Here is a 15,139-nt window from a genome sequence, read left to right as displayed (position 1 = left end):
TAAAGGATTTAGTCCCAACTTGAGTACACATTTTGACCATTTTTTTTCTGACAGTGTACATGTTTGCCCTGTTGTGCTTGGCATAAATATCTTAGATTGTGTATTATTTACATGCACATGCATACGCCCTGCAGTTGTTGCTGGAGCTTTGCTTTAAAGTTGCATATAATTGATCCTCAAGCGAAAGTGTTATATATGCAAATGACAAAGAATGAAATATATAACAAGAGGCTGTGATGTTGTATGATACTGTATGTACTGTTTTTTTAAGTGTGTAGTAATGTAGTAATGCATTTTTCCTCTGTGTATATTTATACAGGAATATTGGAATGGCCTTTTTGGACCAAACTGGTGGTGGTGGCCATAGGCTTCACTGGCGGACTAGTGTTCATGTACGTGCAATGCAAAGTCTACATGCAGTTGTGGAAGAGACTGAAGGCTTACAACAGAGTAATATATGTGCAGAACCGTCCAGAGACCTGTAAAAAGAATGTTTTCGATAAGCCCTCTCTTCTGGAGCCAAACCTGGAGAATAAAGAGGCACTCGGCCCGGCGCAGTCAGACACAAACTCTTCGCAGTACACAGAGACAGAAGACTACAGTATGGAGATTCTGCACGTTTGAGCATTTGGCCCACATACTGTACACCCTCTGGTGGAAAGACTCGTGCATTGCATCCTCCAGGACACAAGGGGGTACCGGGCACACAGACTGAGACCGAACTCATTTTGTGTTTAGATGTTCTTTTTTCTTCGTTTGTCGGATCTGTTCCTGTAAGTTGTCGGCTAACCATAACGAATCGGTGTGCGCTAGATCTTGAATCATTCCAACTACTGCCATTTGTACCGCTGTCGTACATGATTTGAAATTAATCCACCATTCGAGGTGTTTGTGTGGGCGCGCCGGTTCTAATGAAGTCCGTACCGATGCATATAAGCACTTTTTATTTCCCTGTTCTGAAGACCACTCTTTATACGTGATTTCAAACCAACTTGAAGATTTGAGAATAAGATGTCACATTTTATACAGCAGTTGCATTTGTATCTCAGCAGACCTTTTTGGATGGAAAACAAAAAGAATCTGAAGGAGCAATGAGGGAATATTTATGTCTTATTATGTAACCATTCCACTTTACATAAACTACAAACATTTTCTGTTATATAAAAAAAATGTGTTATTGTGAAATTGAATGACCCAGATTTCGTCTGGATCATTTAAAGGCTAATACTATTTATCAAGGGCTAGATTTATTAAAGCTATCAAAACACTTTAAGTCTGTGCAAAAATAGTAACATACTATAAATTATTGGCTATGCTACTGATTTTTGCATTTGTTTAAAATACTTTAGTAAATCAGGCCTTTAGTGTATGTTGGCTTTCAGAATGTAATATTCGGTTTTACCAGTCATGTGACATTTTTTTTTTATAGGTAATGATCTCCAGTGTAGCATCATGCAACCTTGGCAATGAATGAAAGTTTCTGTGTTCATTGGTTTGTATAATTTTAATTAACCTTTGGGAAATTTGCAAAACACATTTTGTTTTTCCATAAATTAGTTATTATTTCATTAAAAAAAAAAAACTTTGACATCTGGCACAAATTGCTTTTTTTCTGCTGCCCACGCCTTTTGAAGTTGCTGTGTAAATTTAGGTATGTTTTTAAATTTTAACTTGAACAGCAGAAATGGCAGATTAAATTATTAATTAGTATTAAATAATGTTTTAGATAAAAAATAATGACTTGAATTAGTTAGCTGATCTATTTACATTTATACATGTTATGCTTGTTGGCATATATGTTTTTTTAAAACAGGCATAGCAGATTTCCCATTGGTATTATTTCAGGTTGTATTTATTAGGTATGTTTTTTAGTGTTTTTAAGTGGCTTTAAATGTTGGAAAATAGCCATGTTAGTTTTGGCCTTCATTCTAACATTTCCTTTTAAATGACCTTGACATGCACCTTTGCTGGATATCCCCAACAATAATATACACATGCACTGCTTCTTATGAAATATATGTTGTGAATAATTTACGATCTGTTTTTTATCAACCCACTTCTGCCATCTAGAGCTACTGCACAAACAATGCACATTCATAATTTTTATTCTCTTTCTGACCAATAAAATATGATCAATGTTCAGTTTGTTATTGATATAACTTTTGTATATTTTTTAATTCGATAACCTGACACTTTGTTTCAGTGGAGTTTGTCTGAGTGGAATGAGCATATCTTAAATGCATGCAGTATAAAATGCAGCATTAACCCATCGTAACATCCAAATGAAGCCATTTTGTTAGACATGTGACAAAATATGTATACAGATACTGCTGTCAGTGAAGAGCTCTGTGCTGGTTATGTTGTTTGACGAGGGTTGGCCCATACAACTTAATTTAAATTTCTATATGGTGATGTCACACTTTTTTGCAGCATTTGATTACCTTTTTTTTGTGAAACAATAGGAGCTGGCTCCTTTTACGATAACACCATTAACCGTAACACCATTGTAGATGTTATTGCATTGCATCATAATATTATTTGTAAGGATGTGTTTTAAGTGCAGTAATAGTATTGTTTGTCACATGGTTCCTTGTAGATGCTATAATAATACATGAAACTGCAGTGCATTACTACTGAATTGGCTTGAAAATGACAACAACTGTTTCCTGTACCCCCTAGTGTTTCCATTATTAGCTTATTTTAAAAATGTTTTGCCCACATTTGAGCATAAAAAACAACCAAATAAATTAAATCTAGAAGTTATTTTCACCAGCCTTGTGTTGTATCAGCTGTTTTTAATATATACTGACTGTAATGAGTGATTCAAGGTTTGAAAACTGCCTGGATATGTTGAAAGAAAAAATTAAATTCTCATTTGATAATGTATGTGTTGTCAAGGCCTTTTATAAACACTGTGTCACAACATCAGTGGAGGTGATGAAACATTTCACATTGTGGCGTTCTCGGTGGATAACTTATGGTCTTGTGAAACTGAAAAGACTTTACATGTGTAGTTTTCTAGTTTATGTGTGTTTACCTTTTCCCACTCAGTATTATCGTAGATTTATCCAGTTGATTTGAGCTTATTCGGTAAGATATAAGTCACTTAATTTGTGATGTGTTTTTAAAGAGAGAATGGAGCAATAAAAGAACTCTTAAAGTAGTCATTTGAGTTCAAGTGTCCATGTGACTTACAGTTTTTTTCTTAATTACAATTTCTAAGGCTAAAACTTACTCTTTCATTTAAATTTATATGAAGAATGATCCTCTACAAAATGCATATGGATTAAAAAGTGTCTATACATTAGTGATAAATGTTGTGTTCATTTAGTGTGCAATAATTGCTAGACATCTAACAAAAAAGGTATTTTAGCATTAAAGGTGCAGTGTGTAAATTTTAGCGGCATCTAGTGGTGAGGTTGAAAATTGCAACCAACGGCTCATCCACAGCTGACCCCTCGCTTTTGAAACGCAATACAGAAGCTACGGTAGATTCCACAGGACAAACATGTCTACATCAGAGGCAACTTATTAACCCAAGTTTGTCCGTTAAGGGCTTTTGTAGAAATGTGGTGACACAAAATGGTGGCTTCCATGTAAGGGGACCCGCAGTGTATGTAGATAAAAATGTATTATGCTAAGGTAATTAAAACATAATTGTTCATTATTTGAGGTCTTTATACACCCGTGATAATATAGTTATGTATATTATATTGCATTTCTGTGAAGAGATTCTTCTAAAAGTTACACACTGCACCTTTAAACCTACTTGATACTGTAAGGTTATAGGTTAGGTTGTGTTAAAAGTTACTTATTATTTAACTTGCTTGTGTTCTTAAAAGTATATGTAGTGTAATACGTAGTGTAAATCAGCACTGAAAACTACAAATTAAATTTAAAGGGGACAGAGAATTAAAAAATTTTTTTACCTTGTCTTTGGTGAATAACGGTAGTCTACACGCATTCACGAAACATACAAAAAGTGCTAGACATGCTAAACATCTCAATCTCATAGAAATTCCTCTTTTAGAAATGTTAGCCAGAAAACGGCCAAATCTGAAAAACTGATGCTTATGACATCACAGGTATCTAACTGCCCCTCCACTTTAAAATAATTGGCTACATTTTTTGAGTGGCAGCAAAGTCAGCCAATCAGTAATGAGATTGCAAGTTAAGCCAGTAGGGGGCGCCAAATAGGTGCAAAACCACTTGTTTAAATAGAGCTATCTGAGAGAGGTTTTTAGGAAGCTTCTAAGGCATTACAGACCCAAACAAAAATAATTTTGTCTACATATCACATCACAGAACAAGGATAAATACCCCGTTCAATCATTCTATGTCACCTTTAATTTGATGTCTATTTATAATAGCCTATGAAAATATGACAAAGGTGAGGGCCTCACTTGTTATGTGATATAACCAATATGAGGTCCAGAGCTTTCAACTGTGTTGCTTTTATTTTTATGACTGTTTTTAAGTTGTAAGGTTTCCCTACTGAAAAATCCAGCAAAGACCAGCATAAACTGGTAGCTGGTTTTAGCTGGTTTAAGGTAGCAGTAGCTGGTCTAAGCTGGTCCTTCCAGCCTGGCAAAGCTGGTCAAGCTGGTGGACCAGCTGGTCTTCCAACATAACCAGCGAAGTCCCGCAGCCGCTAGATCAGCTTAAAAAGTGACCAAAACACAGCAAGACCAGCTTAAAAAGTGACCAAAACACAGCTAGACCAGCTTAAAAAGGGACCAAAACACAGCTAGACCAGCTTAAAAAGTGACCAAAAACACAGCTAGACCAGCTTAAAAAGTGACCGGCTAAAACCAAGCTGGGAGACCAGCTAAAACCAGCTCACCAGCTTATTTTGGTCTTAGCTGGATTTTTCAGTAGGGCTTACGTTTTTGACAGGTGCCTTTAAATAGAAAAAAAATTAAATGACATAAAATAAAAAACAACAATATTACAAAATTATCATAAATCAAAAGATTATCAAGATTGCATATAATAATGTTAGGTATATTTAAACCCATGGAAAAGTTTAGAGGTGCTACAGTGACCCCGAGAGGCCTATGTGTGCATTCCACGACCACTACGCACCATCAATTAGTTGAAAATAAAATTAGTTTTTGTAATTAGTACGGTAATTACTCTGAGTTTCAGATTTGTATTATATTTACACAGATATGCCTTCACAATATATAGCACCTTTAAGTTCTATTTATAAACCAACAGGAGCACTTACTGTATAACACTCCATGAAGTTCACCATGGTTCACTTCTCACTTATACAATAAAAATGTAAGAAAAGAACACTGTTTAGACTTATTTTTTCTTAATTTTTAATAAATTAATCGTGTTATTAATTCTTACACGTTAAAACATTGTTCTGATGCAATGTGCACCATCTTTACATTCATGTTTATATTTACAATCAGGCACAGACGGGGCACCCTGGGGTCCTTGAGCGGGAGGCTGTCGGCACGTTTGTCGTTACATTACAGTCTCCTTCAGTTCGCCCTCCAACCGGCCAGTCCCACCACATTTGCTCAGCGCTGGGAATAAGCTCACCAGGTTTATTTAATAACAACCCTAACCCACGCTTTTAACAGGTAAGTCAATAAAATAAACAGGAATCATATGCTGAGAAAAGTTTAGATCCGGAGTCGTTCATTCTCGGGTTTTTCACTTTATGCTAACACGTTAGCTTGCGTTAGCTGGATCACTCACAGCTCGGCCTTTTTTCATGTCACAACCAAAAAGACACAGCAGTACGGAGCCTAACATAGTCAGACAATTTCGTGAAATTATCATAATACATCCAAACACTTAAACTTGACTGTCTAAACTATTTTGCGCATGTAGTTGACCGATCGCCGGGAGTGCGAGCTCATCGGTGTGACAGTGCGCTCTTGAGAGGCACCACAGCCGGTTGACCTGATCAGTCAGCTCATACACTTTTTTAGGTCTATTTCCCCTCTGTTTTTTCCTTTGTGTGTGTTTGTTGTTTCTCAAAGTCCATATAGATTGTGTTTTCTTCCAGCTGCTTAATTTCATATGTAGCTCTCATTTAACATCGACCTTAATTTGCCCTTTTATATTGCAGTTCCCACGTAAATTTATCTTCAATGGTCAAGATAACTTAACTTTAAAGACATTTAGTTAACGTAGTACTTACTTGAACGCATCGGGGAGTGATCAGTGATGGAGTAATAATTATCTGTATATGTGTGGTTTAACTTCCTGAAATTAATTGTAAGGTAACGCCTGTCATTCCTGTTACACTGTAACCAGTAAACTGAAGGACAGACTAAAGTTAGTTTCATTTTTCATTTCTTTATCTCGCCATTATTTGTAGTTACTTTTTGAAGCAGCAGGACTGTATTACTAGTCTGAACACAGTGCTGATTATGGTTTATTCTGAACTCCTAACTTTCTTTAATTTTATTAACTTGATTATTTAATCCTGCTCGAGTTTTGCATGCATTATTAAATAATTTTAGGCTTAATTGTTTTATATATATATATATATATTATAAAATAAAAAAAAACTATTGCAACCAAGAAGGTCATTAAAGGGACAGTTCTGTCATCATTTACTCATCCTCATGAGTTTTATCTTCTGTTGATTGCAAAATAAATAGTTAGAATAAAAGAGGAATAGAAAGGGAAATAAGAGGTGGTATAAGAAAGGGAGAAGCAGCCACAGTCCTATTCTTAATGTGTGTTATATGTGCTTTGTATAACCTCTATGCATGATTCCTATTCCCTCCTATAGTTGACTTCCTGTTCCAAACCTGGAAGTACAAACAGGGTTCATAAGTGTTCAGGCTGTCTTGTACACATTCTTCACTCTTATAGATGAAGTATGTGAGTGTGTGACTCAGTTAGGTGTGGCCCGCTGTCAGTTCAGATTAGTACAGCAGCTGCATTTACACTGGCTCATTGATCAAACTGTCTCACTAAGATTAACCACGAAAAGCTAGAGATACAGTAGACCACCCCAAAACGTTCCTCCTCTGGTTTTGTTCAGTGGCTAGTGTACATTTTATGACCTCCACTCCACTGTTTTCCTGTGGTTTGTTTTATAGAAAATATGGCCGTTCCCCCAACATATGCTGACCTTGGCAAATCTGCCAAAGACATCTTCAACAAAGGATATGGTAAAATATTTAATACTGTATTAAGATCTTGTTAGACATTTCATAGATTGTTCCCTATTGTAATCTGTTTCACTGTTTATTTTTTGAAAGGCTTTGGCATGGTGAAGCTTGATGTCAAGACAAAATCAGCAAGTGGAGTGGTGAGTAGTTTTTAAGTCACTGTACATCTGTTTACTTGGTGGCCAACTTGGTAATGCCCTCAGGCAATGTTTTTTTGTTTTTGTTTGTGTGTGTAGCCTTGAATGGGACCAAATTGTCCTGTTTTCAAGATTACACTTTAAACAAAAATCTTATAAATGTGTATTTTACAGGTTGTTACATCTGAAATCTTGAGTGTAGTTCCTTGATCTGAAATATTTCTCTATTATATCTCTATAGGAGTTCAAGACCACTGGATCATCCAACACTGATACCAACAAAGTGGTGGGCAGCCTGGAAACCAAATACAAGAGGTCTGAATACGGTCTGACCTTTACAGAGAAGTGGAACACTGACAACACCTTGGGCACAGAGATCACCATTGAAGACCAGGTGAGGATGCATTGATAAGATCCGAATTATGATGAATCATTGTGTGGTTATTGTGTTATTAATTATTACCCATCGCTTTATCCCAGATTGCAAAGGGACTGAAGCTGACCTTTGATACAACCTTCTCACCAAACACAGGGTAATTTATTTATTTTGTGCTAAACCTATGTGTCAGAAGTGATTCGTCTGGACGATTAGTTATGCTAGAGGAAATGATTGATGGCATGTTGCCATTCACGCTTGACTGCAACCGGATACTCTATTGAGCAAGTGAAGGGTCACGAGTTTGGACAAAGTTAGTTGTGCATTGATGGGTATTTCAAGGTTACATTCGCACATGAAGCAGGCCACGTCTTGACGTCATAGTGCCTGTGTTATAAGAGCTGTAAATCGGTGGAGTGAGTGGTTTGTGTGTGTGTTTCTGGGGTCTGTGCTCTCAGATGACAGGTGAGCTGATGTGGCATTCCTCTTATTATACACGACAGGGTCTTTGGATCATGTAACAGTAAGGTGAATACAACCAACGCGTGACCGTTATGACCTCTGCTACTGTATCTCCAGCTACAGTTACCCGTAAAAGTATTTGGCCACACATGCCATTATTGAAAATATGCTCCAAAAACGTGTATTAGTAAAAGGATCAAATTTGTTGAACATTGTTTATGTGCTTACTGCACATTTGGTCACTTAACTCGGACATCTGTTTAAACCTGAGGCGATCTGCCCTAATATATGTATTAGTAAAAAGCTTGAGACCGGACTGGTAGTAAAAATGAATACATTATGTAAGTGTGGCGTGAATGTCTAAAGACTGATGATTTAAGAAGAATTTGTCAAGCTAAATGTATTGCATGTTTTGATGGGAAGGGTTATTAACAATGTAAACAGTTTAGGTTTCTGTAGATATGCAAGTCGACTGGTAGATGATGTTTTTATTTTAATATACCAAACGGGTATGAATGCATTGAATATGGCACTAAATTGTGTTGGTTTTCCCTCATGTGTAGAAAGAAGAGCGGAAAAGTCAAGACTGCATACAAACGCGAATACGTCAACTTGGGCTGCGACGTTGACTTCGACTTCGCAGGCCCAACCATCCACGGCGCAGCAGTGGTCGGCTACGAGGGATGGCTCGCTGGTTACCAGATGTCCTTTGACACCGCAAAGTCCAAGATGACCCAGAACAACTTTGCTGTAGGCTACAAGACAGGCGACTTCCAGCTGCACACCAACGTTAAGTCGTAAAGCATCAATGTGTATATATGTATGAATCATTTTAGCAGACGTACTGCAGAAAAAATGTAGATCATTTTTTCTGCAGGGTTTTGTGGAATATAAAGATGTTTCCATTGATTTGTTGTACTTTACAAGAACCTAGTTCAGGGGTTTTCAAATGGGGGAACCCCAGAAGGTTCTAAGGCAGTGTTTCTCAACCAGGGCCCCCAGGGCTCAACCAATTTCCATGGGGGCCTTAAGATGTTATTATTCAAAATAAAGCATTGAAATGAGATAAAACAACCAAAAATCTATATATTTCTTATATATTTTTGCAATAAATGGGAGCTTTGAGTGGGGGGCTTTAAATTTTGTTTTTGGCAATAGGTGGTCCTTGAAGTAAAAAAGGTTGGGAAACACGGTTCAAAGGCATCCTCAGAATATTTAAATAGAAAATGGAAAAAAATGGTAAAAGTCTACAGTGTTTCCAATTGTTTAAGTGTGTAAACATTTTGCTGTCTTCATAATATCACAGTTACTATTTAACACAGCTCAAATGTTTCTTTATGCAAAATATGGATATGCATTTTAGGAAAGGGATCCCTTGCTAAAGGGATCATATGTGAGGGTCCCTGATATTATAAACCCCTGAACTAGTTGATGGTTTCCAGCAGTTTTTTTTTTCTTTACAGTACCATTGAAAAGGTTTAGTTTTTTTTTTTGGCTGATATGTGTTTTATGATCTTAAACATCTTTAAATGAATGTCTGAGCAAAACATAATTGTGCCAACATATTAGTTTCTTTATAATAAAAAAGTATACGTAATGGCGGACCAAATAATGAATTAAAGCAGCCAATAAGAACTCAGAATAGATGTGAACTCCATTTAAAAGAATCTCAGTGTGAGACCTTTAAGAAGCTGCTTGATAAAATGGCCACAGTGAATCTTTACAGATTGTGACCCTGCCTGTAAAAACCCAGCTTAAGTCCTTCTCTGTTTTTTCTACATTAAATTATCCTACTTGGGGGTTTCAAAGTTCTCCAAATCCTCGATTCGGTTACATTTTCGATTCTAAGGTCATGAATCGATTCGATACTCGATTTTTACTTCTTCTTTTTTTGAAAGCACAAAAAATGCTTTGCCTTGACTTTTATGAAATATAATATCTGACCTTGAACCTGGAGATGCCCTGCCATGTTAGTCGTGCTGCCAGTGGAAAAATATGGTACACGTACATACCTGATCAAACGACACTTCCTGTCAGATCAACATCTGTCAGTACTTTGCACCTTAAAGGAACAGTATGTAGGATTGTGGCCAAAACTGGTATTACAATCACAAAACTTGTGGCTAAAACTGGTACTGCAATCACACAACTGGTGGCCAATACACAACATGACAACATAAACATCAGTTGAGGGCTGCAACTCCACTTTTTAAATGACAATATCCTGGCCAGACCACTGTTGTCAGTGATATAAGTATTTGAAATGAAAATGATTTCTTAATGTCTAGTGACATATCAGGGCCATATTATGATTAATTGATATAAATTTCTTACGTACTGTTCCTTTAAAAACGTGCTTTTATTACCGTCAGACGAGATTGTGAGACTATACCCCAATAAGTCATGTTTAAATGCTGTTTTCATAACTCTTAAGCAACTGAAATAAGTTGTTGTGAAACTTAAACAGATCTCTGTTCAGAAAAAACGACCGGCATGCGTGTGTGCTCTGTTCTGATTGAGTTCAGCTGAAGTCGGGAGGCGCGTGCTGTTTTTTTACTTCCCAGGTAAAGAGCAGCTTGCGTGGTGTCTCCTGCATCTGCCATGCTATCTTTTGACTGGCTGTAGCTAGCTAAGTTAGAGGAGGTTGACTTGTAGCACCTAACACGTGTTTTTTTTTTCCCCGCTTGGCAAGCCGACCAGATGTGACGTGGGGGCGTGGCAGCATCGACAATTCCATTTTTTAATTCAAAGTTCGAGGTTGTAACTTAATTTCGATCGATTTCGATTTAAACAGCGAAATCGTGACACCCTTAATCCTACATGATGTAATCAACATTCTGTGAAAAATAACCTTGATATCCTTAATATTGACTGAGTAAGGTCATGTCAAATATTTAAAATCAATGTGAAATCAACTTTGATGCTTCAAATCTCAAAATTGGATTATAAGCCTTTAGCCAGGATTTCACAGACAGGGTCACAATCGTCTCCATTGACTTTGTATTGCGAGAAGCCGCCTCCTTTATAACAAAAAATTGAATAATGCCTAAAAGCTGCTGTGTGACAATATGTACAGCTAACAAGCCAAAGAACCCAGAAATAAGTTTTTATAAGCTGTCGAGCCGTAAAACCCAGTCTTTAAGGAGAATAAAGTGGATCGCCGACTACGTTTCCCCCTAGTGGACGCAGTTTTACTAATAGGAGTACTATGAAAAGTTGCCTGTTTCCATTTCTGTGTCTTTAAACGCTTGTTTTTTTGAAGTTGAAAGCTTATAAAAACGTATTTGGTTTGTTTGGGTTGTTAGATGTACACCTTGTCACACAGCAGCTTTTAGGTATTAATCTGTTTTTAAGTTTAATCTGTAAATACGTTTTTATAAGCTGTCGACCCCAAAAAACGAGCGTTTAAAGACACAGAAATGGATACAGGCAACTTTTTATAGTAATACTATTAGTAGAACTGCGTCCACTAGGGGGAAACGTAGTCGGCGATCCACTTTATTCTCCTTAAAGGCTGGGTTTTACGGCTCGACAGCTTATAAAAACTTATTTCTGGGTTCTTTGGCTTGTTAGCTGTACATATTGTCACACAGCAGCTTTTAGGCATTATTCAGTTTTTTGTTATAAGCCAGAAATGACAAGGAGGCGGCTTCTCGCAATACAAAGTCAATGGAGAAGGTTGGATCGCTTTCCCCCCCGGTGGGCGTGGTTTTCAAATTTGCATAACTGCGCTCTGTCTCTATTGTACATATAGGGGCGGTTTCCCGGACAGAGCATATGTTAGTCCCAGACTAAAATGTATGTTTGAGTTGCGTTAATTTAAAAACGCATATCTTAACATATATCAGTGCTATTGTTTTGTCTCAAGATGCACACCAGTATTATTTTTTTGTAAGGTTTGTTTGGAAAAACTTCTCAAATTACCTAATATAACTAAGTCCTAGATTAATCTAAGCCCTTTCTGGGAAACTGCCCAATAAAAGTGTATGACTTCTGATGACTTCTGTTATCCATACAGTAATGATGGCTCTGAATTCGGAGGCTCTATTTACCAAAAAGTGAGTGATAAGCTGGAGACGGCTGTGAATCTGGCCTGGACGGCAGGCAGCAACAGCACACGCTTCGGTATCGCTGCCAAATATCAGCTGGACAAAGACGCTTCCGTCAGTGCTAAGTAAACCAACTTTCTTACTGCATTAAAGGACACCGTAAATAAGTCCATTTGGAACCAGAAGAAGAAATCTGAAGCCAAAGCATTTTTATGTGCTGTGCCCCCTGAGATTAAATATTTTGTCTTTCTTTAAACAGGCTAAAGTCAACAATACCAGCCTTGTTGGTATTGGTTATACTCAGACTCTGAGACCAGGTAAAGTGATGCTGTTTCTTTTGTGTTTTTTCCATTCTTATTTATATAAATGTGTCATTAAGTGTGCCGATATAGGAATATAACATTTCATAAATAAAGTGTTTTTTTTTTGGAGTTGCTTGCTGTAACATTTTTGTGATTAACCTCTTAATGTTTTTTTTTTCAGGTGTCAAGCTGACCCTGTCTGCCCTGGTTGATGGAAAGAACATCAACTCTGGTGGCCACAAGCTGGGCTTGGGCCTGGAGCTGGAGGCCTAAACCTGCTCCTGTTTAACATCAGGGATACGGGAATATCAGAGATATCTGGCCTTAAATCCAACTCCAACAGCAACCAGCAGGGGAATTCAGGATGGGATGGGTTCAAAGCAATCATTTACCAAAACCATTTCATAACGCCCCTTTTCCTTTGTAGTTGTTTTCTCATAGACATTCAGATTGGGTCAGCTACACACTTATTTTATCATCTGTCTCCAGCACTGCCACAGCAAAGAAATGGGACAGGGTGCATATCTGTGGCATTCTGTTGTTTTTATTTCTCAGTTCTGGATGGTTGTGGGTTTGTGACAAAACGTGTATGTCTCTGATTTCATCATTTGTATTGTATCTGATATTCCTTAGTCGTCTGAATGCAACTCAAGCAACCTCTTAACTCTATTAAAGGTTATACCTGCTATTATTTAAATACTGTTATATCGTTTTTTCTTTGCATGCATGCAAAGACGAGCTTAAATTGTTTCCTTGTCAGCCAATCAAGACTACACTGTTGGATACGAAGCTGCCCTTAAGCTTAGCAGTTTTTGGGTAGCCTTATTTGGGGAAGAGATGGTCTTATTAAAAAGGTCCGGTGCTCCTGAGCTGGCATGGCTGGCTTGTTTTGTTTTTAATTGCAGCACAGACAACTATATGAATCTGGCAGTAATGGCTGAATGGCTCCTGTGGGTGTGGTTTGATTTCATTACCTTTTGCTCCCAGTGTTGCATTATGACCCCGATTCCCTGAGGCCATGCTTTCACAAAACCTCAGAGGTCCTTATGTGTACGTTTAAACTTTTCAATAAACTATTTAAACTCATCTACAATACAGTTCTTGTTAACTATGGTGCAAACGGTTATTAAACCCTAAACTTCAAGTGTGTACCTATAAGTAAAGATGAACTGGTGGTAGGAAGTTTAAAATGTGTTCCAGTAGGGTCAAACAATAGCTTTATTTAAATGTTTACACTCTCAGAAAAAGGTACAAAAGTGTGGACACAGTACCTTTAAAATGTCCTAATATGTATCATTTTGATACATACACTCACCCAAAGGATTATTAGGAACAACTGTTTAATTTTTCATTAATGCAATTATCTAATCAACCAATCACATGGCAGTTGCTTCAATGCATGTAGGGGTGTGGTCCTAGTCAAGACAATCTCCTGAACTCCAAACTGAATGTCAGAATGGGAAAGAAATTTGAGCGTAGCATTGTTGATGGTGCCGAATGGGCTTTGTGAGTGTTTTACAATCTGCTCAGTTACTGGGATTTTCATGTACAACCATTTCTAGGGTTTACAAAGAATGGTGTGATAAGGGGAAAACATAGAGTATGCGGCAGTCCTGTGGGTGAAAATGCCTTGTTGATGCTAGAGGTCAGAGGAGAATGGGCCGACTGATACAAGCTGAAAAAAGAGCAACTTTGACTGAAATAACCACTCATTACAACCGAGGTATGCAGCAAAGCATTTGTGAAGCCACAACACGCACAACCTTGAGGCAGATGGGCTACAACAGCAGAAGACCCCACCGGGTACCACTCATCTCCACTACAAATAAGAAAAAGAAGATACATTTCCACAAGCTCACCAAAATTGGACAGTTGAAGACTGGAAAAATGTTGCCTGGTCTGATGAGTCTCGATTTCTGTTGAGACATTCAGATTGTAGAGTCAGAATTTGGCGTAAACAGAATGAGAAAATGGACCCATCATGCCTTGTTACCACTGTGCAGGCTGGTGATGGTGGTGTAATGGTGTGGGGGATGTTTTCTTGGCACACTTTAGGCCCCTTAATGCCAATTGGACATCATTTAAATGCCATAGCCTACCTGAGCATTGTTTCTGACCATGTCCATCCCTTTATGACCACCATGTACCCATCCTCTGATGGCTACTTCCAGCAGGATAATGCACCATGTCACAAAGCTCGAATCATTTCAAATTGGTTTCTTGAACATGACAATGAGTTCACTGTACTAAAACGCCCCCACAGTCACCAGATCTTAACCCAATAGAGCATCTTTGGGATGTGGTGGAATGGGAACTTCGTGCCCTGGACGTGCATCCCACAATTCTCCATCAACTGCAAGATGCTATCCTATCAATATGGGCCAACATTTCTAAAGAATGCTTTCAGCACCTTGTTGAATCAATGCCACATAGAATTAAGGCAGTTCTGAAGGTGAAAGTGGGTCAAACACAGTATTGGTATGGTGTTCCTAATAATCCTTTAGGTAAGTGTATATGTACTTTTAAGGTAAGGTACTGCCCCAGTGACAACTTTTGTACATTCTTGTTCCTTTATTTTTGAGAGTGTACTCATTGTTGGTTCAAATATGAACTTATTTTGGGTTGATTTAGCCCGTCAGCTGGGTTTGTCTCTTTGATCCAATGC

General features: G+C 37.7%; 2 protein-coding genes across 3 annotated transcripts in view; both read left to right on the top strand.

Moving 5' to 3' along the window:
- marchf8 (membrane-associated ring finger (C3HC4) 8) overlaps positions 1-2,886 on the top strand; it is a 124,816-nt gene extending 121,930 nt beyond the window's left edge. For both annotated transcript variants that reach the window (XM_055169708.2, XM_055169709.2), the window contains one exon: positions 320-2,886. In XM_055169708.2, the coding sequence (XP_055025683.1) occupies positions 320-624 (305 nt within the window). In that variant the 3' untranslated portion in view covers positions 625-2,886. The remainder of the gene's footprint in view (positions 1-319) is intronic.
- A 2,548-nt stretch (positions 2,887-5,434) lies between these two features.
- Positions 5,435-13,171, top strand: vdac2 (voltage-dependent anion channel 2). The gene is made up of 9 exons (XM_073873054.1): positions 5,435-5,597; positions 7,077-7,148; positions 7,239-7,288; positions 7,527-7,679; positions 7,766-7,818; positions 8,687-8,917; positions 12,145-12,292; positions 12,432-12,489; positions 12,656-13,171. Exons 2-9 carry the CDS (start codon positions 7,082-7,084, stop codon positions 12,745-12,747), a joined length of 852 nt encoding a protein of 283 aa, XP_073729155.1. The 5' UTR covers positions 5,435-5,597; positions 7,077-7,081; the 3' UTR covers positions 12,748-13,171.
- The last annotated feature ends 1,968 nt before the right edge of the window (positions 13,172-15,139 follow it).

This window comes from Misgurnus anguillicaudatus, chromosome 11, assembly GCF_027580225.2.
Source record: "Misgurnus anguillicaudatus chromosome 11, ASM2758022v2, whole genome shotgun sequence".
Classification (NCBI taxonomy): domain Eukaryota; kingdom Metazoa; phylum Chordata; class Actinopteri; order Cypriniformes; family Cobitidae; genus Misgurnus; species Misgurnus anguillicaudatus.
The sequence above is the reverse complement of the archived record's forward strand: the minus strand, read 5'-3'. Positions and strand labels throughout refer to the sequence as shown.

What these genes read in the sequence shown, in the direction of transcription:
- vdac2 (XM_073873054.1), top strand. Translation starts at nt 7,082, where the DNA reads ATGGCCGTTCCCCCAACATATGCTGACCTTGGCAAATCTGCCAAAGAC. An exon ending in CAAAATCAGCAAGTGGAGTG is followed by an intron (nt 7,289 to 7,526) that starts GTGAGTAGTTTT and finishes ATATCTCTATAG; the next exon opens with GAGTTCAAGACCACTGGATC. An exon ending in TACTCAGACTCTGAGACCAG is followed by an intron (nt 12,490 to 12,655) that starts GTAAAGTGATGC and finishes TTTTTTTTTCAG; the next exon opens with GTGTCAAGCTGACCCTGTCT.